The sequence below is a fragment of the Pholcus phalangioides genome, unplaced genomic scaffold (assembly GCF_987345545.1).
Source record: "Pholcus phalangioides strain wild (caught in Gottingen) unplaced genomic scaffold, Ppha-v1.0 ptg000009l_1, whole genome shotgun sequence".
NCBI lineage: Eukaryota > Metazoa > Arthropoda > Arachnida > Araneae > Pholcidae > Pholcus > Pholcus phalangioides.
The window spans coordinates 10724788-10748673 of record NW_028301602.1 but is presented as its reverse complement, the minus strand read 5'-3'; the positions used below and the strand labels follow the sequence as shown (position 1 = coordinate 10748673).

Genomic DNA, 23886 nt, shown 5'->3' with positions numbered 1-23886 from the left:
CGAATATTCCTCGAAATCTTGGCGTTATAGACGAGATGTCGTTACAACCAACGTTCACGTTTACAAGACCTCTCAAATATGGTGTAATCAAATAGTGAGTGTGCATGAAGATTTATTATGATTAGAATAAAGGCAGATCATCTCCTATTAATCCATTAAAAACCTTGTTTGATCGCATTCCCTCGAGTAAAATACGAGTTATTGGTATTCCAAATAGGGCAAAATTCATAAAATTGCCAATTGTCGCCAAAAATGATGCTAAGAGTAAGCAAAGTTGCCAATTATCGCTAAATTAAACGAAAAATCTCCAATGGCGGGGAACGAAACATCACTGCAAATTGCAGTGGATTAAAAAAGTGAGTTTCACGAAAATAAAACATTTAACATGACAAATATGCAATATATGAGAATATACTTATAGTTGTAATTATCATAATATCATTTATGAGTTGAATAATAACTTCAATCCTCGGTTTCAATAAAGAACAAAAGTTCAAGTTGGCTTCGTAGAAAACACGTCAAAAAAACGGGGCATTTTTACAGAAAAGGTCGAGATGGATAAAATTCAATGAAAATACGGGAATGCCCGAGAAATATAGGACGTATGGTCACCCTATTTACGCTCAGCTAAATAATTGATTGCGGGTGATCATATTTGATCGAGAGACGCGGGAATTCGATAGAATTTCTACGGAAAATGTCTCAGTCTCGCCAAAAATGTTCCCTATTGTCGTTGATAGTTATTACTGATAAATTTCTTCCTGGTGAGAATCGGAATGTATTTTATGGAAAAAATACTGAACGCGCGCGCGTATGTGCGCGGGTGGCAAATATATGTGAAAATTAGTGTTTATATTATTGTAGTCACATATGGAAAAAAGAATAATTCGTAAATTATTCAAGTTATTTTCATCACCGATGCTAGTGAGGATTAGGAATTCAAGTAAACTTTTCATTGAAAAAGCGGGACACTTTTAATAAAAAAAGGTCGGGATTGAGGGACGAAATGTCCCGAATACGTGTCGTACATCACTCTGATTATAATCAAAGTAATGTATGACACGCTTATCATAATTATGATAAGCAATAAGAAATAAAAATGTGGAGTTATATCCTAGTTCGTTCCGTTTGTATCGACGCTATATGCAATGTTCACTAACATTATTTTTCAATGAGAATCAGCCGGGGCCACTGATTATTAGGGGCCATTCAAGTATTACTTACGTCAGCAGATTTTTAGCAATTTTGACTCCCCCCCCCTCCCCCTCCTTATCAGCAAAATTTCGTCAGCAGCTTAAAATATTTCACATCTTCAAAAAGGGTGGTTGATGAAGCAACCTTCAACCCCACCCCCCCTGTCATCAAAAGTCAGCATATCCGAAACATCTTCCTCGATGCTGACGTAATACTTGAATGAAACTTACTGACGTTACAATCAAGGTGTCATTACAGTCGATGTCGTTATAACCGAGTCCAACTGTTTTTTCCCCCTTTGCTTTCTTCTTTCATTAGCAAAACACCAATGTTTACGCATAAATAAGGGAGAGGAGCGTTTCCGTTAGCGTGTGGTGTGCAGTGCCGTCTTAAGGCATGGGCCCACCCGGGCACGGCCCGGGGGCCTCAAGCGAAAAAGGGCCTCACAAAAATGAGATCTGGTTGAAATTTTCGAGAATTTGTTTGCTAGGGCCTCTGAAAAATCAATTGGCCCGGGGGCCCATGATACTCTTAAGACGGCCCTGGTGGTGTGTGTCCTCCTCCCAACTTTTCTCCGATTTTTAAATTCAACTATCTTAGCGAATATTGTATTTAGAATTAATTACTCAAGGAAACAGGGCAACAACTTTCTAATTGTAAATTAGAGGACGAAGGACCGTGTAAAAATTTAGATTTTTTTTTTTATCCTACAACACACTGTATTGTTACTCGAAGCTCGTACAGAGTGATTCTGAACACATTTTGAACAGTTTTCAAATCAGAATCTTACCTGTAAGACGAACGATTGACGAGATAAAGGCCGCATAAAGACACAGGATACCCTGAATACGATAAGTCTGGCATCCCTGGTAACACTTAATTGCTTTGCCTTATCGGATCCTCTGCGTGGGAGGGAGGGGGGGGACATTTTGACCACTCCAGTAATTCTTGGAGGAATGGAAATTCCAGTAGTTCTAGAGAGTGTTTTATTTTTTATTTTTGTTCATAATTGTAATAATTAATAAGATGAGAAAAATAATTTTATTCCTCGATTCAAATAAACAATTGAATGTAAACTGTCTCTGTTGAATTTAATGGAAAAAATAGGACATTTTTATAAGAAAAATTTGGGATAGCCGGCATTCTGGGGAAAATACGGGTCATATGGTCAGTCAAGTAAAAATCAAAAATTCAAATGAAATTCGTTGATACAAGCACAGATCTAGGGAGGGGGGGGGGCATTGGCCTCTTCCAAGAAGAGGCCCCCTTCCATTGGGATGAGAAAAATTTTTCTGGCCCGCAAAACGATGATCCGATGTCAGTTGCTTCTCCAACACATCACCCGGAATCCGCGCGACTCCACTACATTCGAAGCTGAAGATGTTTACCTCTGCTCCCCGCTGTATGCCTCTAGGGGCGGGACAGCAATATATGACTGAAATTACCTCTGCTCCATTCACAGCTGCAGTCTGCAGAAATCTGCCTCGGTTTCATTCGCAGGTGAAGATTTCTGCCTTCGTTCAGGCATGGATCCTGAGGAGGGGGCCGGAGAGATTCGACAGGAACGAGAGCCTGGAAATTCGTTTGTCCCGCAAAATACGGGACGATCAAAAGAACCTACGCATTTCGCTCCACCAATCACATTGTTCTGGATCAACGCCTGCAATAAAAAAAATACATTTTTTTATTCAAAAGTCTGAACGACGAATATTACCAGGAAAAAAAAAACTAATATCTCGTGAAATAGACGTCTGATAAAGATTGACCATATTTTTCCGAAAGAAATAGGCCCACGGAAAATTGTTATTTCTAATACGGGACATCGCCAATTATCACTGAAAATGATACCAAAAAAAAGCAAAGTTGCCAAATAAAGCTAAAATTACGGAAAAATCACCAATGACGATAAATGAAGCATTACTACTGCCGATTAAAATTAATTCCATAAAATAAAACGTTCACCGTATATGAGATCAATATCAGTGGTCGTAACTTGGCTGGGGCACCAGGGACCAAGGCTCACAGAAAATGTCTGCCCCGGGGCCCCGAGAGGGGACGCTGCGCGACCCTGATCAATATTCTTAATTATCATGATTTAATTCATGAGTTGAAAAATAATATCAATGTATGATTTAAATAAAGAATAAAAATTCAAGTAAGCGCGTCGTTTTTAAAACGAAGAAAAAAATTCGATTTTTGCGGAAAAGAAGTCAAGAAGGCGAGAAAAACGGAAAAAACCGGGAGTGTTCTGGGAAATACGGGTATAATATGGTCACACTATATCTCTCTGGTGTGTAGTTATCTTTCTCCGCAATAGATGGTGCCACAATTAGCCCACGTGGTAGTAGAAAACCTCCACATGCTTTTGTTTGTTTACTCTTCGTTCAAACAAAAAAACGTAGCTTTGACAAAGTGCTCGAGGGGGAATGTCTTCATCTATGAAAGTAGAATCATTAAATTTATTGGTGAACTCAAAAGCAAAGCTGCATTAGGAGTTGCTTCGGCTCAAAGTGATAGATAGCATGGCTGCTCCAGCGCGCAAGATTAGGAAACTCGACGGTGATGATGGTCCACAATGGTGTGCCGATGATGACATGGACATAATAGAAAACTTGATCAAAGCCGGAACAGATCTCAATGTGCCTGAACGTGGTGTCGTGCCTATATTCCGAGCTGTAGAGAAACAACGTTTAGACATTGTGGAGCTGCTCATTCGATCCGGAGCGAACATCAACCTGGTGTGGCGTGGGTCAACGCCTTTGCACGTGGTGGACAGCGTGGCCGTAGCGAAGACGTTGATAAAAAACGGTGCGCTTGTCCATTCGAAAGATGGCTCTGGAAACACTCCGTTGCATTCCGCTGTGGTGAGGAATCGTTTGGACTTGGTTGAGTTGCTGATTGGATATGGAGCTGTGAATGACTGGGGAGAAAGGACTCTTGCCACCACTCCTCTACATGTTGCTGTAAAGCAGGGTAACTTGCCCATAGCCCAGCTCCTCATCACTGACGCTGGAGCTACAGTTGATTCCAGAGATGAATCTAATTCGCGTCCTTTGCACTACGCAGTTTCTAACGATGACTTACCGATGGTGGATCTTCTCTTGAGTTCTGGCGCCGATCCGAATTGTTGGAATTCATCGAAGGAGAGACTAGTGGATTTAGCGATTAAAAATTGTAACCTCGATACAGTTGCGTGTCTCATCGCTAAAGGTGCTTATGTGAATAAAGCGGATGTGCTCAAATTCCCTTCGCTTGTAGCGGTTGATAATAATAGTTTTGACTTGCTAAAACGCTTTGAGAAAGAGCATATTCATTCATTTTATGAATACGATGGAGAAAATAGATATGAAGTTGCTTCTTTCATGAAATTAGATTACGTTGACTCTAAGTATGAAGTAATGAGGTTTTTATTAAAAAGAGGTTGTGACATTTATTTATCGGATAATGATGAGAACACTCTTCACGTTGCTGCTCGGCGGAATGATTTACACAAAGTTGATGAATTGCTGAATTCTGGGATTGACCCTAACACTGAGAACTGGATGAAAAGAACACCTCTGCACGTGGCTGTAGAGAACTGCAATCTTGACATAGTTGCACGTCTCATTGGTGCTGGAGCTGATGTTGATAAAATGGACAGCTTTGGTAATTTCCCTTTAATCATGGCTGTTGAAAATAACAGTGTTGATATTCTGAAGCACCTCCTTGAATCGGGTGCTGATGTGAATTCTAGTAACTATGAAGAATTCGCATCTGTACATACAGCTTGCCTCAACGAATCAAAGATTGAGATGCTGAAACTCCTCTTAAAAGCTGGCTGTGATGTGAATGCTGGAGATGCGCAACAAAATCGTCCTCTTCATGTAGCTGTTCATCAGAATAACAGAGATAAAGTAAATTTACTTTTAAATTCGGGGGCAGATCCGAATGTTGAAAACTGTTGGGAAGGTGAAACGCCTTTACATCTAGCTGTACATTGTAGTCTTGATGTGGTTGCGAGTCTCATCAATGCTGGTGCTGATATAAATGCCATTGATTATTCTTCCAACACAGCTTTGCACCTAGCAGCTGCAAAATCCTCAGATAAAATTATGAAGTTCTTAATAAGAAAAAATGCTAATATCTGCATAAGAAATCATTTTGGACGTACTGCTTTCACCGATTCTGGTTTTCCAGTTTCCTCTGATATGATCATGATCAAATATGCAGTAATATGTGATAATAAGTCAGAAATATCTGATATTATTAGTGAAAGTGATTTGCAGAAATACCAGGATGAAGTGTTTAAAATGCGAAATCATTTTATCGAAGAAAGTAATGTTTCTTTGAGGGATTTTTTGTATGAGGACGATGAAGACAAATTAGTTTGTTATTTTTCTAATTTGAGTACTGTGGCACCTTCCGAAGTTAAAACAGTTTATGCTGAACCATATCCTGAGTATTCTGAGATGATAATGGATCAGTTTATTGTAGCGAATGACAGAGCACTTCTGTTGCAGAAAAGCAACTTGGTCATGCAGCGTTCGAAATTCATGGAACTGCCTTTGTTGGTCAGGGAAAAAATCTTCCGACTTTTGACAAATTTCGACTTAAGAACTATAATCAAGTGTAACCCTGAAGCAGCTCAGGTATAATCCATGTGACAACTTTGTTATGTTAATATTGCTGATCATCGTGAATCGCTCACACATAGATATATATTTTTTTTTTGTTTGTGTTCTGTCAGTTAGATGCCTGTTAATGTTTCATTAGTCCAGAAAAGTTTAAATTGAGTCATGAGTAAATTTTAATTTTGATTTATTGTTTAAAAAAACTGTCGGTTCAGTGCACATTTTTTATTTTATTTTTTTGCTACCCACCAAGGCTTTACCAGAGGCGGATTCATAGTTTTGTCTCCCTCCCGTGGGCTTCACAAATTTTGCTGCTCTTCCCTAATTCTAGTCAAATTTTCTAGACCACTCATTTCTCGAAAGTGGACTGTAGCTTACTTAACCCCTCCCTCAAAGCGATGTAGCTTCTCTCTAAGTTTTTGCCATTCACATGCTTGTAGATGGTTAGTGGCTCTCAACCTTTGGAAGCCTGTGGCCCAGCTGATTTCTTTTCTTGTGAGTGGAAGGCCCGGTTTGACCGAGAGGAAAAGAGATATGTGTGTCAAGGCCCGGAAGTTGAGAAACAGCTCTTAGCCACTCTTTTGATCATACACATACTTGTACACTATTTTGATCACTCGCGTGCTTCAACATGCTCTCTAGGTCACTTACACACTTGTAAAGTCTACAGGTCACTCACATGCTTGCAAAGTCTAGATCCATCTTCTGATCATTCACCAACATGGGCCCTCACTCTTTTGGTCACTCACATGCTTTAAAACTATCTAAGTTACTCCAGTCATTCACTAATATGGCCCATAACTCTGCAGGCCACTCTTATGATCACTCACATGCTTGCACATTTTCGGTGTTGCTCTTCAGGTTCCCTCATTAACTTGGTCTCTCACTCCCTCTTTTGTCATACACACATGCTTGCACACTGTTTTGATGACTCACATGTTTCAACATGATCTTTTTGTCTTTCAATGACCTCGTCTTTTGCTCTCTAGGTCACTCACATGCTTTCAAAGTCTCTAGAGTTCTCTTCTGGTTAGAGATGTAAAATTCTCGAGAATAATCTTTCGGAGAATATTCTTTGGTTATACTATGGTCTACTATTATAAATAACTTGGGAGAATATTCTTATAAGTTCTTGATGAGAATATTCTCCTGTTATTTATAATATAGTTACATATAATATCCTTGAGAATATTCTCTGGAAGAACTACTTTCTTAAATTACTGGGGAATATTCTTATAGAAAATAATAAGAATTATTCTTTGAAGAATTATTCTTTAATAATAGTCCTTTCAGAGAATATTCTCAAATATCCTCCTCGATGAGAATATTCTTCAGTTACCAAAATATTTCCAGAGAGTAATATCAAGGATATATGTAATACATGTATTATAATAAACAATCTTGATAAATAACTTGAGAATAATTATTATTTTCGATAGGAATATTCTCTAATAATTTATAATAATAGTCCTTTGACAGAATATTCTCTGTCCCCGTCTCTTCTCGTTAAGATGGGAATATTGAAGTTCGTAGACACCACAATATTAAAGTTTGTAACAGGGTTTAAGCTGGATAAAAAATTCCTTTCGCAAAAAAAACTAAAATGGGGGTAAAAGCTTTAGCAAAATGCTACAATGCTAATGTAATGATTGATGGTTGGATGTCTACTCGTTGCGTACCTCCTGTACGCATTTTTGCAAAAGTGGTTACTACTTTTTTCGCCTTCTACGATTTTATTACACAACTTTTAAAGAAATGTTGAGTGATACAGAATTTAAGTGTATGTGTATTGAAGAAAACAAGTTCTTTATTTTCGAATGAAGGTGATTATATTAGAATAGCTTCCTTTATCAATCAACTTTGGTTTAATTCTTTTGTTTTGAACTTATTTTTGAAAACTTATCTAATTTTAAAATAATTTCTTAAGGTATTAATCTAAAGGTTTCTAAATTCTTTATATTATCACAAAAATGAGAAACTTTGCCTGGTTTTAATTTATACAAAAATTGCCACGTTTTCAAGACAAATAAATTCAATTGGTCGAATGGTCGACGCGTTTCGGCTCTTCAATGGAGAGCCGTCATCAGGACCTCGTGGTCAGAATTCACACGAATGAGTCGTGGAGGGCTGATGTTTACGTCTGGTCGTCCGAAGAGTTCGCCTTTATATTTGCTGCGTCGGAGTGGTCTTTGGATGCAAATTGGGGAGCCATCTGTTGCAAAGTGTTGAAAGTTTTTTCATGACTGAGGTTAATAAAGCCTGTCCAAGCTGACGAAATGGGTGGCGTGTTTCTTCGTCAGCTTGGACAGGCTTTATTAACCTCAGTCATGAAAAAACTTTCAACACTTTGCAACAGATGGCTCCCCAATTCGCATCCAAAGACCACTCGGACGCAGCAAATGCAAAGGCGAACTCTTCGGACGACCAGACGTAAACATCACCCCTCCACGACTCATTCATGTGAATTCTGACCACGAGGTCCTGATGACGGCTCTCCATTGAAGAGCTGAAACGCATCAACCATTCGACCAATTTAATTTATTTGTCTTGAAAACGTGGCAATTTTTGTACAAATTTGTATAAAAAATCTTTATAACCAAACTTTTAAAACCTCTCATCATGACCTGGAGAATATTCTCGAACTAAAGTTGTTATTGGGGGTGATTATACCAAAAATTGTTTTGTTGTAAATGTTTTAGGCAATGAAAACTGATTTATACTTCACAATATAAACAAAATTAGTTAAAAAAATTAAATTATTTAAAAGAAAAATGAATATTCGCGATTATTCTCCAATTTTTACATCCAGGAGAATATTCTCACCTCACATCTCTACTTCTGGTATTCGCCAACATAGGCCCTCACTCTTTTGATCTCTCACTTGCTTGCAAACTCTAGGTCACTTTTTAGGTCTCTCACTGACCTGGTGCCTTGCTCTTTAATGTTCCGTTTCATACATGTTTCACTGTATTTATGTAAAACCATATACTATAGGGCTCAACAAATTGCAAAAAGATGTCCCAGAACAATTTTTTAGTCACCAAACATACTTTCCTACAAAAACAGGTCACAAATAGTTTCCTTTCTTTTTATTCTGCAAACTGCCATCTTTGTTGTTGATACACTAATATAAATTCCAAAAATTTCGTATTGTCCTCAGATTAAAATTTGGTAACCACACAGAAAATCATGGCCCCACATCCTGTAGCGGGGCCCCTAGGCTGGGATCTTTTGCGGGCCCCTCGGTCAGACTTTTAATGGGCCCCTTCTGTAGTTAGTTAAAGCGTGCAAAAGCAAAAAAATGATGATAATCGTCCCGGGCCCCAGGGCTAGAGCCCTGTCAGTCCCCTCCCCCTATGTGGGGGCCATGCAGAAAATTTTAGGTGCCTATACTAATTTCCTAGGGTGACCTGGCACTTGGGATTTTTCCAGCCCAGATATACAGCAAAACCTTACCGAACAATTACTTAATATAACAATAAAAATCCCTCTCTACAAAAATATTTTTCTTGGTCTCTGAGTATCGCTATGTCAAGGTTTTACTCTATACCACATCCCACGTATGATTTCATGGCTGTGGACCGAATTCTGCCACCTTTCCCCCACTGGCCAATTAATTATTCATAAAATTTGCCGTCCTGGTCTATATCCTGCTAAGCCCCCCCCCCCCCCCCCCCCGTGCAAATATGCTTCTGGGCTTTACTAATTCCAGGTCACATGTCCATTGAGAAATTGGTATTGGCAGCTTAACTTCTCAGTGTGTGATTGCTAAAGTTATAGTGTGTTTAAAGTTAAGTGTCTTTTTAAGATTTGCATTAGCATGCCCAACATCTGAGGCAGTAAGTCCCCGTGGATGTAGTCTTCATTTCCCACCCAACTCCACTGGTTGGAAATTGCAGTGTGGCAATATATGACCACAGTGGGTGAGCGGTAAAGTAGTATTGGTAACAGCCACATTTCCCCCCCCCCCACATTCCAGAGCAGGGTCCCAAGGCCAGACTTTTCACAAGCCTTTCTATAATGAATTTATAGGAAAAAAAAATTATGGTAATTAGCCCGGGCCCCAGAGCTGGAGTCTTGTCAGCCCTACCCTTGGGGGAACTATATTACATGGTACTAGCAATAATGTCAGTTATAGCAATCCCCCACTATTGTGGAAAAACTGTAATAACAATGTAGTTTGTCTCATATTGGCAACTTTTATGAATAATACTAATAGTATCAATTGTATACCTCATAGTGATAACAATACCCAGATAAATATGGCTTGAATTTTTTTTACTTAAAGAAAATATGGTTAAAAAAACATGTATGAAATTTTAAGTGTAGTTATAATTGTGGAAATCCAATTGTCTTTCCATGCACTAATTGACAGTCAGTCCAGTATACCCTGTACTTAAAAGTATTCCTGTTCCTTAGACCTAGGGATTGATAAGTAAAAAAAAATTAGGCGGTAGCAAAATTTTATAATCGCCAATCATTTTTCCTGACAAAATCGGTCCACAGTAGTGTACTCGTATACCTTTCCAGCTCTGGGAACTTTCTATGCTAACAGACAGCCAGTTAATTGGATTTATCCCCAATATTGGGCTGTCCTCAGACTTCCATTCAGTAGTCTTACATAGAGGAAAACTAGGCATGAATTTCAACTTTTTAGTTGCCATGGCACTTGAGATTTGTCAAGCCTTGCCACCCCAGGGCCGTCATTTCAACTTTTTCTGGGGGGGGGGGGGCAAAGAACATGTACTCAATGTATGTATAAATGTGTGTGTATATATATATACCATTTTTAGTGTTGTTTCAAAAGCCGGGGGGAAATTCCCCCCTCCCCCTGCAAATGACGGGCCTGCCTGCCACAGACAAATAGGTTTACACTAGAAAACTGCACATGCACCTCATAAACATTCCTAGTTTTTGGGATTCGCACTTGTTGGAGAGTATTGTATATGTGTAAGTGTTTGCGTCATGCACCTTCTGGTGTGTCTATGACCAGTGTTGCCAATAGTCAAAAAATATCCAACTTGATTTTGCATCAAAACAACCAGAACTAATTTTACCCATTATTTCGATGATCATGTGTCCCGTTTTTTAACGTGATTTAATAAAAAACATCTAGATGGGTATTTTTTCAGTTAATCGACAGAAGAAAAAAAAACTATTAGATCTAGTTGGAAGAAGATAACTAAGTTGGCAACACTGCCTGTGACTAATTTAAAAATTTACTGTGTGAGGTATCTGTTTCAAGTCCTGCCATCATGGCCTCCACATCCTGGAGTAGGGCCCCCCTAGGCTGGGAACTTTCGCTGGCCCCCTATAGGACTTCTCACAGGCCGTTATATAGTTCATGTATAGCGTGAAAAAGAAAAAAATTATGAGAATTGTCTTGGCCCTGGCCTTCTGGGGGCCATGCCTGCGATCAATGGGGGGGGGGGCGGGGGTCTGTCCAGCTCTGAAACTGGGGTCTATTTTATTCCAAAAATACACAAAGAAAAATGTATTTTCTATATTTGTGTTAATGCCAATGGAACAATTATTGTGTGCAAGTGATGTTTTTTTATAATAACAAGAATTTTAATTACAGCAGTGTTCCCTGACATCCTACCGGTAGCACAGTGATGGTCAGCTGAAGTTGGTTTTCTGTGGTTTTCCTAACTTTCAGGTGCGAATGGGGGGGGGGTTAAGTTTTTTCCTGCAAAATAACACTATAATCTCGGCTTGAGGGGGGTTAGAACCCCAAAAAACCCCTTTGCGCTAATGGGTGAAGCTGAGGTGACACACCTGAGGTCCACACATAGCTTACCAGGCAGTAAATTGCCCATGGCGATAGACCTGAGTTGTAGTTGTAATAGTACTTAAAAGTTGTACAAATTCACTAATAGTTTTTATAATTACACTTATTGCATCCACTGGTCAGGGCCGTCTTAAGAGCATCGTGGGCGCCCCCCCCCCCCCGGGCCAAGTGATTTTTCTGAGGCTCTACCTCGCAAATTCTTGAAAAATGCAGATACTTCTCATTTTTCTGAGGCCCCCGGGCCGTGCCCGAGTAGACCCATGCGTTAAGACGGCACTGCCACTGGTTTCTCTAGTTTCGAAAAACAAACAGACCCATGGGTTGCGAAGCTGATCTTGTGGAATTTGGGACGTGGCTGAAAAAGGTCAAGAACCCTTGACTTAATCGTACATGCATCTCGTACACATTCCACTTCGGAATTTCTCACGAATTGGTGCATGCCAGAATGTCTGTTCTGAGTGTATGTGTGAACCCCCCCCACCCAACTTTGGTTACCAGACGTCCTTTTTTATATCGTTTTAAGCGTCCTCATACGTTTCAGAAAATTCGCCTTTTTGTCCCCCTTTTCCGATTTTAAATTTGTTTTCCTGAGAAATTTTTTTTTATTGATATGAGTGTCATGCCCCCCCCCACAAGGGGTGGGCTGACAGGGCTCCAGCCCTGGGGTCCGTAGTGATTTTATTGTTTTTTCACGCTATAAATTCATCTTAAAGGGGCCAGGGGGGGGGCCCGTAAAAGGTCCCAGCCTAGGGGCCCTGCTTCAGGATGTGGGGGCCATGATGAGTGTGCTTCCCCCCATACGCATTGACCAATAGCCGTCGAAATTCGTAGAATTATGTTTTACGTGGGGGAAAAGTATTGCGCCGGTTTTATTGATCAATATAGTGGCACCGTCTGTTGTGGGAATCAGGAAAAGTTACGTTATTAAGGGTGCGCGCACGGATGTCTTCCTTTCTCAGTTTTCAAATCCGATAGCCCTACCTCTTCCCCCCCCCCCCCCTTCCGCAACGTATTTATGTTGTCAGAGTTGTGGTGCTGTCACCTGTCATATATATTTTGAAATGGAGATAGTAAATGCTTTTGTGTGAATTTTTTTTGTTACGTAAGTATCATATTGATGTCTGTTCTCTGCGGAGGGACTTTTTCAAATGGGAGACCGGTTCGCATCTATGGCCGTGTATAACTGAGGTTTTCACAGGGAAGTAAATGCAATTTTGCGAGACCCTTTAATGTAAAAGTCGACGATTATATAACAATATTTTTTGTTTTCCCGCAAGATTAGCCGCCTGGGGCAATCGCCAGTTATTTAAATAAATAAATAAATAAATTTCCGTGAGAAAAAGATCACATTCTATGTATTCATATCCACTGAAACCAGAAACGTAGTGTGCCTTCTCGGGGCCCTGGAGCAGACTTTTCCTTGGAGCCCCTCTTGAAAACATTATTTGGCAAAACAAATGTAAACTTTTGTGGGGCCCCCATTCGGCTAGGGGCCCAGGGGCAATGCCCCAGTCTAGTTACGGCCCTGACTGAAACATTACTTTAATATTGGAAGCCATAAATCGAGCCACTCCTTTAAAATAAATACCTTTTTTCTTCTCTCCCTCGGCGTTACATTGCCAATCGCAATAACTAACTGTAGAGAAAATGTTGATTGTGGCGGATAAATCAGATGCCTGTAGATCTGATTTTTCTGTAAAAAAAAGGTCTATTGCAGTGTAAAAAGAGGAAAAAAAAGCTATTAAATGCATTAGGATGACCATTTCTTTCCACATTTATTTCTCAGAATTGTGTTTTACGAGCGTTTGTTCTGATGACGTTATTGTGGGCGGAAATCCGCTACGCGATAAAAGAAAACAAATTATTGCTTTTTTTTTGTAATATATCTTATTATATATAAAAGCATCGTAGCCAAATCACTGTAGAATGATTTAGAAATTATTGCCGAGATTTAACAGGGGAAACAATCTTGCTGTTGGATATTTTTGGAATTCATACAGAGGTGAGATTACATTTATTTCTTTTAGCTGCTGCTTCTTTAGTTCTTGTTTGATGTTGCTAACCAAAATGATCAACTACATAGTCCTAAGAACCAACTCCGAGATCGTGTTCGGCATGTTACTAAAATTCCGTATTACTGGTATTAGAGGCGAAGTAATGAAGAAAACATTGGGAGGGCTGAAAGTTGCTGGTCGTCCCGAATACACGGGACTTGAGCACATACACAGGAGAGAGAGGGTGCATTGCATTTCTTTTTCAGGAAATTATTGGGGGGGGGGGGCTCTCAGGCCCTAGGTTCCAGCACCTATGATTGGTATAGATCTGCTAAGACGGTTGATTCTTCGAGTCAGTGCGTTAAATTTTTTTTTTTAATTTAAAGTAAAAGTAATGATAAATTGTAAAGTATAACACATTTTAGAACTGCACATACGTCTGCAAGTCTGTTCCTCATGAGTTTGGGTCCTGGGCGATTATGAATTTTCGGGGGCCTCTTATGCAGTATATGCATTTCCTCTTTGAGCTATGAGGCAGAGGCGTGTTCAGGGAGGAAGGAATGTGGGCTCGTGCTTGTAATACAATACAGAAAGTAGCCTATTTTGGGCCCTGAAAATTTGTCGGCCTTGAGTGCATGCCCTTTTTGCTCAGGTGAGAAACAGGCAGGCACTGATTTGCAGCTGTTATAATTATATAAAGCGGGGATGTACGGAAAATAACTTGGTAATTCTAGTTGTTATAATGGAATAAAAAAAAGTGTTATGATAGCATCGACGTGCCGGTGAGAAACAGTTTAATAATTTTAGTGTAGCATGAATGGGGGGAAACTATACCAGAGTTTTTTTCTGACCTTTATTTCTCCCGTGGCTTCCCTTTGGACCATACATTTTTCTTCTTGTAGTTTCTAGGGCCTCTTTCTATTCATCAAATTGATTTCTGAGTGTATATATTTTGTAATGTAATTTAAAAAACAAAGATTTTTCCGACCCACCTGGCTTAGTCTAAAGCTTTGTACCATTTTCGTACAACTTTGTATGACATTATCGCCACCCTTGTTTCGTAGATAAAATAGTGTTTCTGAATTAAAAACCTATTTAAATGTTTCGTTTCTACAACGTAAACCTGTTGTATAATGAGTTGAATACTGATACATAAATTTAGTAATGAAAAAAAATATTTTTCAAGTAGCGTTCGATCAATATCCATTGCGCTTCATGGGCATTGACCCATATCCCGGATACGGGCCCGTGAGCTGAGATCTCTGGCTTCTCTATATTGAATTCATAGTGTAAAAAGAACAAAAATAATATTTGTCCATCGTGCTGAAGTGCTGCAAGTTCCCCTTCCCGGTGTGGGACCTTGCTTATGGCCGAAAACAAGGTTTTGCATCCGGTCCTCTACGCAGAGCTAGCGAATTTACGAGATTTTTCCGGCAATGTCGGGTATTGCTGGTTTTCAATTGCTGCCGTCAACATAAAGCCAATAAAAACTTAATATGCAGAAAGCTCTCCCCTGTTAATACAACAGATACGGAAAACTGGCTCAATGAAGAGATATCGGTGTTACGGGAAAGGAAAATTCATCTCTTCATTGAGCCAATTTTCCGTATCTGTTGTATTAATGGGGAGAGTGACGTCTTTCTGCATATACGTTACCATCTGGTGGTCCTGATGTCATTTGCGAGCTACGAGCAGAATGTTGCAGCCGTCCATTGCACGGATTCAGCATATATATACTCTCCAAGGGGCAAGAATTCTGTCTTCGTAGCTTAGTTGGTAGAGCACTCGTCCGACTCGCGTCCCCGTGAGGGTAGAGATGAATTTTCCTTCCCTGTAACACCGATATATCTTCATTGAGCCAGTTTTCCGTATCTGTTGTAAAAACTTCATAACTTCTTTTTTTTAGTTTGTAATTTTTCCTTACCATTGTTTTTCTTTGTAAAGTGATCATCCTAACCCGTACGGGAAAAAGCTCTTGCGACATCTCACTAGATTGACTCTAGGCGCAATACTATATAGCCTTCTAGATAGACTAGTAGTATCTAGGAGGCTTTGGCAATACCCACTATGGACGTTGATCAAAGGCTTCCAAACGTACGTCGTTCGAATGTAAACATAGGCGGCCCAATCGCGTTGAAACCTTTTCTTTTTTTTGTATGCGTTTGTTCAAGCACCATATATTTCCTCTCTTTGAATTAGTCCATAGACTTAACATTACAAGAAACCTCCGATCAACGACCACTATGGATATGAAGTCGGGGGGAAAAATATAATTCTCAAGCTGAACATTAAGGGAGTTGCCTCCCCGAAATTTATATCGGGAAAAAGATTATGTATGCTTTCTTTTCCTGGGTGCAAATGCTGGATGGGTACTAGACTTTGATCTTTGCCAAAAGACCGAGAAGCAATATGCTGGATGGGCATATTGAAGGCAGTGGAGAGGGGAAAAAAAATTGGTGAGATAAATATATAAGACAGTGGTTCTCTCAACCTTCGGAAGCCCGCGGCCCATGTTTCTTTTATTTTTGTTAGTGGAAAGCCCAGTTAAACACACGAATAACGGAAAATGAATAGGAGGGGGGGGGAAGGGTCCAGCCACACTTGTGGCCCTGTATAAATGATGTCGGGCCCGGTACTGAGCCACGGCCCAGCGGTTGAGAAATACTGATATGGGGACAACGCAAGAGACCTGTGGTCAGCACTCAATCACTAGACTAGAGGAATATGCAAGTTATCCGGTTACTAGGAACCCTTTGTTTAATTCGGCACTCCCTACTCCAAGGGACGGTTCCGTCCAAAAAAAAATGGTGCTCGGAAATAGGAATAGAAATATTCAGGGTATTAATTTTTTGAGAATGAAATGTCATTTTATGTGCTATATAAACGTAGAGATCTCTCTCTCGGGAAATTTTGGTAGTTTTTTTTTTCTCCAGAAACAAAACTACCACTCTCCAATAACGGCTACATTTTCACAGTCCCGTTAGTGGCCGTTGTTGGGAGGTTTTACTGCATTTTCCTTCCTTTCGGGTTGATTTTTTGTCAATTAATCTCAAATCTCCAACATACAGGTGAACCTTGCTCACACCAAAATACCTACTCCAGGGTTCCCAGGGCAGAAACTAAGGGAGCGAGAGGAGTTCTGGTACTACAGGCCCAGGAACAAATGAAAACCCAAATTCTTTCTTTGTCTTTATTTGACCGCTCCTGAAAAATTACTGGGTGGGGTAATCAAAATGCACACTTACCCCGCGTGAGTCTATTCTTGGTTCTATCACTTCCCGAGGCCTTGTATGTTCCCTCATGTTTTCTCATCTCAGGTATGGCTCAAAAGAGTGTTCGTGTGTAGTGTCTCGTTTTTTTATTATTCTAAAATTTAAAAATTTACCGGTGATAAAAATTCCAAAACAAAAACTTAGGATGCCACCCCTTACAACGCACCTCTTCTCTTACATCCTCGCTTAAACTACTGCACACATACCGGCATGTACCAATTCGTTAGAAATTCCACAGAGGAATGCGTACCAGGTGCATGTGCGGTTAAGTCAGTCCTCCCACTCAAAAAATGAGAAAAAGTAGGAAAACGCAGGACTAAAAAGTAGGATGGGGGAGGGTAACCCCCTTAGACAACATAATCGTAGCATAATGGGAAAAAAAATCCCTAAAATCAATTTTTTTTTGGGAAAAAAAATTTTTTTTAATTAAAAAAAAAATTTTAATTTTGAATTAACTTTTTTTTCCCTAGCACTATTTCAGTCAAGCCAAAACAAAATGACAAATGACTTGGTTACAAAACCAATTTTTGGCCAAAACAGTGCACTAGTAACCACAGATAATTCTTTGCTGTCTCTCTCCTCATATATAACAGGGGTGGGAACTCTGCGTCAATTGCGCCGCACTGCGCCAAAACTAATATCTTGCGCCATCCTGCTCCAATAGCGTATTTTCGCATTTTTCTGCGCCAAATAGCGAATTTCGCTTCAGTATGCCCGGAATATCGGAAAGGATGCCAAAAAATTTTTGTTCCTGCTAGCCACGAAACGTTTCTTTACGAGAAGAGCGTGTTTTATTCCACTATACTTAAACTATCGGCCCCTGATCGGGCTTTCCATCGCAAAACCCCGATATTGTCCGTGATGGTGAAACTGAAGATAGTTTGCAATGTCTTTCAGCTTTAAAGTGCAAATTTGAGTTTTTCCGTTTAAAAAAAAAAGTCGTCACTGGAAGCAGCAGAAATTACTGTAGTCGATTGTCATTGTGTTAAATCCCGATGTTTCGTGAAAAAAAATTTCATTCCGGAAGTAAAAAGCGCATGTCCGCCGAATTACGAATGTTAAGTTTAGAAACTTTGCCGAATATCGCCAATGTTGCCGAATAACGAGCGTTAAGTTGCCAAATAACGAGCGTTAAATCACCAATGTTGTCGAATAACGAGTGTTAAATCGTCAATATCGCCAAATAACGAGCGTTAAATCGCCAATCTCAGCCAGATAACGAGTGTCAGATCGCCAATCTCGCCAGATAATGAGTGCTGAATCGCCAAACATCGAGTTGATTCTTCCGAAATTCTCTCCCATTTTGCAACATTTTCTTTCCAAGTATTAAAAAATTATAAACTTATAAAATTTTTCTAGCTCATTTGAAGTGCTGCTGTTCAAGGCAGCAAATAGTGTCTCAGTAAGCAAAAATCATCTTAAATAGACGGGTGCAAAAAAATTTTAAATTTTTTTCAAACAAGGTGTCAAAAGCATAAAACACTAAAAACAAAAATCAAGCTGATGAAAAGATGTTTGATAACAAAAGACAGTGCAGTTTTATTTTGAAAAGGGTTGAGGGTTGACGAAAATATTCTTGTTAATTTCACTGCTCCAGTTTATAAATATCTGCTCCGAATCCCATATTTTGCTGCTCCAAAATTGCTCCAAATCCCGAATTTGCTGCTCCAAAACTGCTCCGAATCCCGAATTTTGCTGCTCCAAGGCTGCTCCGAAATGGACTTAGTCACTTCCCACCCCTGATATAAGTATATTACATTCTTTTTTGGAGTCTTCCAAAGTGAAGAGCTTGTCAACTCTTTTCGACAAGGCACAGCAAATTTCGAAGACGTAAGTTTTTTAAAAATGAGGCACCTTCAAGACCACTTTCGAAAGCACAATGCAAAATGTGTAAATTACAAGATCCAACGTAAATAAGGCAAGGTGAACCAGATAGTTTTACTGTGTTGTTCATCATTTTTTAAATTCTACTGTTTTGTTCACATTTTACTGTTCAATGCTAGTGTAATCATTTTTGACAAATGAAGCACTTCCATTTCTAGCTCTTTGCTGAGCATTGTAAATATTGTTTATGCCTCTTCATGCCTTAAAAATACACAAGACAACTGAATGCTATTGGGTAGCATCAGAATCATCAAACCTAGAATAGGCCTATGTATCCAACTGCTTTGAAATGCAAACTGTTGTTTCACCTATTTGCACCGTAATTTTGAATGATGAATGTTAGTTACTGTCCACGACCATGAAGTAATAAATACAAAATTATTTTTCCATCCAGACAGAAGTTTTCAATGACTACTAGACTTGTTGAACCCTCAAACTAAGCAAATGAAAAATTAATCAATCAAATGGTCCACATACATCCCCCTCCCTCCTCCAAATTACCTTAAAAATGATAAAATTTCTGCTTTCACAGAATCATTAATTGCATTCTCCAACATTTGTAATATTTGGCAATATATCAATAATTTCCTGCTCAATTAAAATCAATTACACAAATTTTGTCGATAGGATTTGGTAAAAAAGTAGGAAAAGTAGGACAAAAGTAGGACATTTTACCAAAAAGTAGGACGAGTGGAAGCCCTTGGTTAAGTTATAGTAGTCTGTCCACTGTCAATCCTGAAATCGTAAGAAGCACATGTTTGTAGTTTTTGTTTTGATTGAAATGCTTTTGTTTGATCAAATAGAGTTGCTATTTATTGATATTATAATTCTGGCATTACAAAGAAACGTTTTATCATTTACAGAATGGGAAGCTTTCCAGTAATCTTCGTTTTGGTTTCGATCATCGCTATCAACCACATCACAACAGCTTATCCAGCTGCGAGTAAACAACAGGAATCGCGGCATTACGAGAAGCGCGTTCAGCGATCGTTGCCCTCGATGAGTGGAAGTGGATCTGATGAACTCGGTTTTACGAGTAGCGAAACGTCACGGCAAGGGCATTTGCTGTCTTCCACCTCCGAGCCAATCAGCGATTTGTTCGACATTGCAGCATATGATGTCATCGCAGGTCGTGATCCCGAAGAAGCAGAAGAAACTCTCAGAAATTTCCATGAAATGGATTCCCGAGGTTTCGATGGAAACATATTCCACGAAGGCTTCGGTGAATGGTTCCCCATGAGGTGGTGATGGATAGATATTTCTCTCATCGTTTGGTGAAGTGCAATGTTCTTCACCCAATGGGTGGAATATATTTCCAAAAACACTGATATAGAGTGTCCAACGATCTGATGCACTAATATAATCGAGAAATTGTGATCTTATTTTCGTTTGTATTGTATATTTATTCATCGATATCTCTCTGAGATGGGAAGCGGGGTGTGTCCGGTCCTTCAATGTTCAATGTATATTTATTCAACTGCAGCTATAAATGTGTCAGAACTATAGAACAACCGCATACCAATGTCGGTCCCATATAAACGATTCCAGCACCCCATATGCGATCAAGCTGGATATCTGATTAAGCGGGGAGAAAATGCAATTTCCATTTTACAACGTTAGTATTGTTTGTATATTGAAAACTGATGAAGGATCAAAATTAATAAAGCTTCTCGAATAAATCAGGCATCAAAAATGATAGGAAAATTATATTGAATTACAATGATCACTAACAGTTTTACTTTACAACAGGAAAGTTAGTGCTCTATATCGGCTCAACGGAGAACAAAAATAAAATAATCAAATGTACGTATTGAAGGAAACTTGAATATTCGGAGTACAGTGCCTACTCCTATAATGTTTTTATCTTAACTTAGTAACATGTATTCCATTAATTCCAAATGTTTCATTGAATAAAAACACTGTGTATTAACAGTTGGCACGTGAAGCGTAATATTCGATTAAACGGGGAAAATGTCGTTGAGATTATTTCATTAAGTGAGGAATTTTAACGTTGTCTCTATGAAAGAAATTTTGGTAACGGAGAATTTTTTTTAACCGATTTGAGCGGGGCCGACTGCATTTTAATTTACTGTGTTTAATGTTGTTCAAATTAATTTATTCTTTTACCTAGTGACGTCTTTAATGTCTAATGCAGTGGTTCCCAACCGGGGACGCGTGCATCCATAGGGGTGTGGGAGAGCATTTTTGTGGGGTGCGCGATGGAAAAAAATTAAGATAAAAAATTAAATATTTCAATTCCTAAAAAAATATGAATCATACCAATATTTTGACGCCTCATCTTTTGACTTCTTGCAGAAATGTGTCGTATGAATTTTGCGTTGTAAAAGTTTCTTTTCCAATTAGCGATCGATTTTTCCCATTTCGGTTAGTAAAAAATACCATTATTTACTTAAACTACAGTCGAACCTCGTTTTACGAATACCGTTATAGCGAAAATCTCGTTTTAACGAACAGTTTGAATCGTTTTAATCCCCAGAGAAGTTTACATAGGAAGATTGCAAAATCCTGGAATTCCTTTATAACAAAGTGATTCCTCCGGTCTCTTCGAGTTCGTTAAAACGGTATTCGACTGTATTTCGTGGTTTGTTTACATTAGTACCTCGTGTTATTAGCATGTTGTGCTTAGATTTTATACTGTCGTGAATGCACATGACTAAGGAAAAAGTCACAAAATTCAGTCAAGTGTTACAGAAGTAGTTTATAGTTATTGCGACTAGGGCAATGAGTGAAGAATCTCCCAGAAGTTAAAAAATATTAACTTTTTTGTAGTTTTTCGTTTTTGAATTACTTTGAAAAAAAAGCCGAAAATAAATATTAGCCATTGCCGAAAAAGAATTTAAACATTAAGTGAAAGAATTCATAAAAATTAATTATAGGATATTTAATGTAATGAATTAAGTAAAAAAAGAAACCGTGAATTTTCTTACATATAAAAAAAGTGTTATCCAAAAGTGTGAGTGGAAGGTAAGTCGCGATAGCCTGGGTCGTGTCTGGTCTGTCGGAAGGTAAGTCGCCTTTCTCTGAAGGTGCGGGATGGAAAAAAGGTTGGGAACCACTGCTCTAATGCAACAAGCTGTTGTGATGGTCCTCTCTTTTACATACTGAAAGATAGGTCGTTGTTACCGATAGATTATTATTTGCCATATGTGAGATATTTTGGTATTGTATGATATTTTTGATGCATTAAACATTTTTTGTATAATAAATAGTGGTACTTCACACTAATGAGTATTTAATATCGTATTCGTAATTCAATATCTTCCGATGATGGGGGAGATCGTCTCAATTTCACCTGCGCGCAAAGCTACCTTAACTATTCTGATCCCCCCCCCCTAAACTTCTATATAACCTTTCTTTTAGTGATAAAACACAGAATCGAATTGACAAAAACAAAACTAGAATATTGGAAGGACGCCAAAAAAAAAAGAAAATCAGGAATTTTGTTGGCTATTGATCAAAGCGTATATAATGTGGATCCTTTCAATGCCGGACATCTCCTGTAAACGCGAGGCCCGTCTTTGATTTGATGTGCCCCACCCCCTCTACTACTGTCAAAGATGTATTGTACACCAGAAAATACTTTGAGACCAGACATAACCCAGGCTCTGTTCCTTATGAACAAGAAAATGCTGGTTCACGTTGTTTGTTAAGAAATTAATTTAATTAACAATAAATTAAAAAATAAAATAACAATAAATTTTGAATGAAGATTTAATATATAAATTCTTTATTAAATGCCTCAAATAAATATTTTTTCTCGCACTTTTAACCGAAAGCATTTGCAATATCAAAAGCCAACTTTGTGTCGCTAAGCCGAAACCCCTATGAATATGAAATTTGGTCAGTAATTTTATTTCATGACACAAAGACTCATTAAGAAGGGGTTTCAAAGGTTATACAGAAAAAGCATGCCGAGCCGAAACCCAGACAGAGAGAGTGAGGAGCTATCTATATATTTTTGAACTGTCAATAGTTTTATTTCATGACGTAAAGGCTCACCAAGAATGGGGTTTTTCGAAATTCGTCCCTATAGTGGTCATGAGAAGCTCAAAGGTTATATGGGACAATAATTGCTGTGCCGAAATCGCCGAAGCTTTAAATACGAAATTTGGTCAGTAGTTTCATTTTTTAATGTTAAAACTCACCAACGATGGATTTTTCTAAATTCGTACTATAAGGGGGGGGGGCATAGGGAGAGGTTCAAAAGTTTTAATGGGGCAATCATCACTGAGCCCAAACCGCTGGAAGCTATGAATATGAAATTTGGTCAGTATTATATTTTATAATATAGAGACTAGCCAAGACGGGATTTCTTGAAAGGCAATACCCAAGGGGGTAATGAGGGATTCAAATGTTATTGGAAGGAATCATCGCCAAGCAATTTTCAAATTACCAAATCCACGCGAGCGAAGCCGCTGGTAACTGCTAGTGCACGATAAGCTAAAGATGACAAATTTTCTTGTACGAGATATGGGCGTTTGATATGGGTGATGTTGAAAAAATTCTTAACGCTGTGTCTCAACATTTGGAGAGAAATGTGTCTTTTCAACTTTTAGACTTACTTAACAGTTGTAAAATTGTATCATCAAGGTAGGGATGAAAATTTTTGTATTTCATCTCCAGAAGTGCTTACAAAATCAGACGCATAAAATTTTTCAAATATGCAGAGTCTTCATGTAAATTTAAGGAGTTCATGTTGATTTAACATGCAAACTTTCTTGTTACAGTTTCATGAATCCTTTTACGGTCAGAAGCATGTGAAATTGAGGAATCACATAAAACGTAAGGACACATTAAATATATGAGTAGTTAATTGCATTTAGTATTTCTGGGTCTCGCTCTTTGGTGCTTTCTCTCCACACAATTGCTCTGCCAATTTTTCATACAGTGAAAAACTGTCACAAACATGCTGCGTAAAATTTACTGATCGCTGATGCAAAGGAAGAGCATGAGCTAAGTTTGTGGGTACATTATGTAGTTACACACACACTAAGAAGCACTTGTTGCCAAATTTTTTTGTCTGCTCACAACGCATTTGCTGAGATAGAGTATTACCACTGAGTATGAAGTGCACAACATTAGAGTGCACAACTGAAGTATGCACTTATCGAATGCTTCGA

General features: G+C 38.8%; 1 protein-coding gene across 1 annotated transcript; it reads left to right on the top strand.

Annotated features, from left to right (window-relative positions):
• Positions 1 to 3546: 3546 nt before the first annotated feature.
• Positions 3547 to 21985, top strand: LOC149081730 (uncharacterized). The gene is made up of 2 exons (XM_089237151.1): positions 3547 to 5822; positions 19609 to 21985. Exons 1-2 carry the CDS (start codon positions 3717 to 3719, stop codon positions 19690 to 19692), a joined length of 2190 nt encoding a protein of 729 aa, XP_089093277.1. The 5' UTR covers positions 3547 to 3716; the 3' UTR covers positions 19693 to 21985.
• The last annotated feature ends 1901 nt before the right edge of the window (positions 21986 to 23886 follow it).

What these genes read in the sequence shown, in the direction of transcription:
- LOC149081730 (XM_089237151.1), top strand. Translation starts at nt 3,717, where the DNA reads ATGGCTGCTCCAGCGCGCAAGATTAGGAAACTCGACGGTGATGATGGT. An exon ending in GTAACCCTGAAGCAGCTCAG is followed by an intron (nt 5,823 to 19,608) that starts GTATAATCCATG and finishes TATCATTTACAG; the next exon opens with AATGGGAAGCTTTCCAGTAA.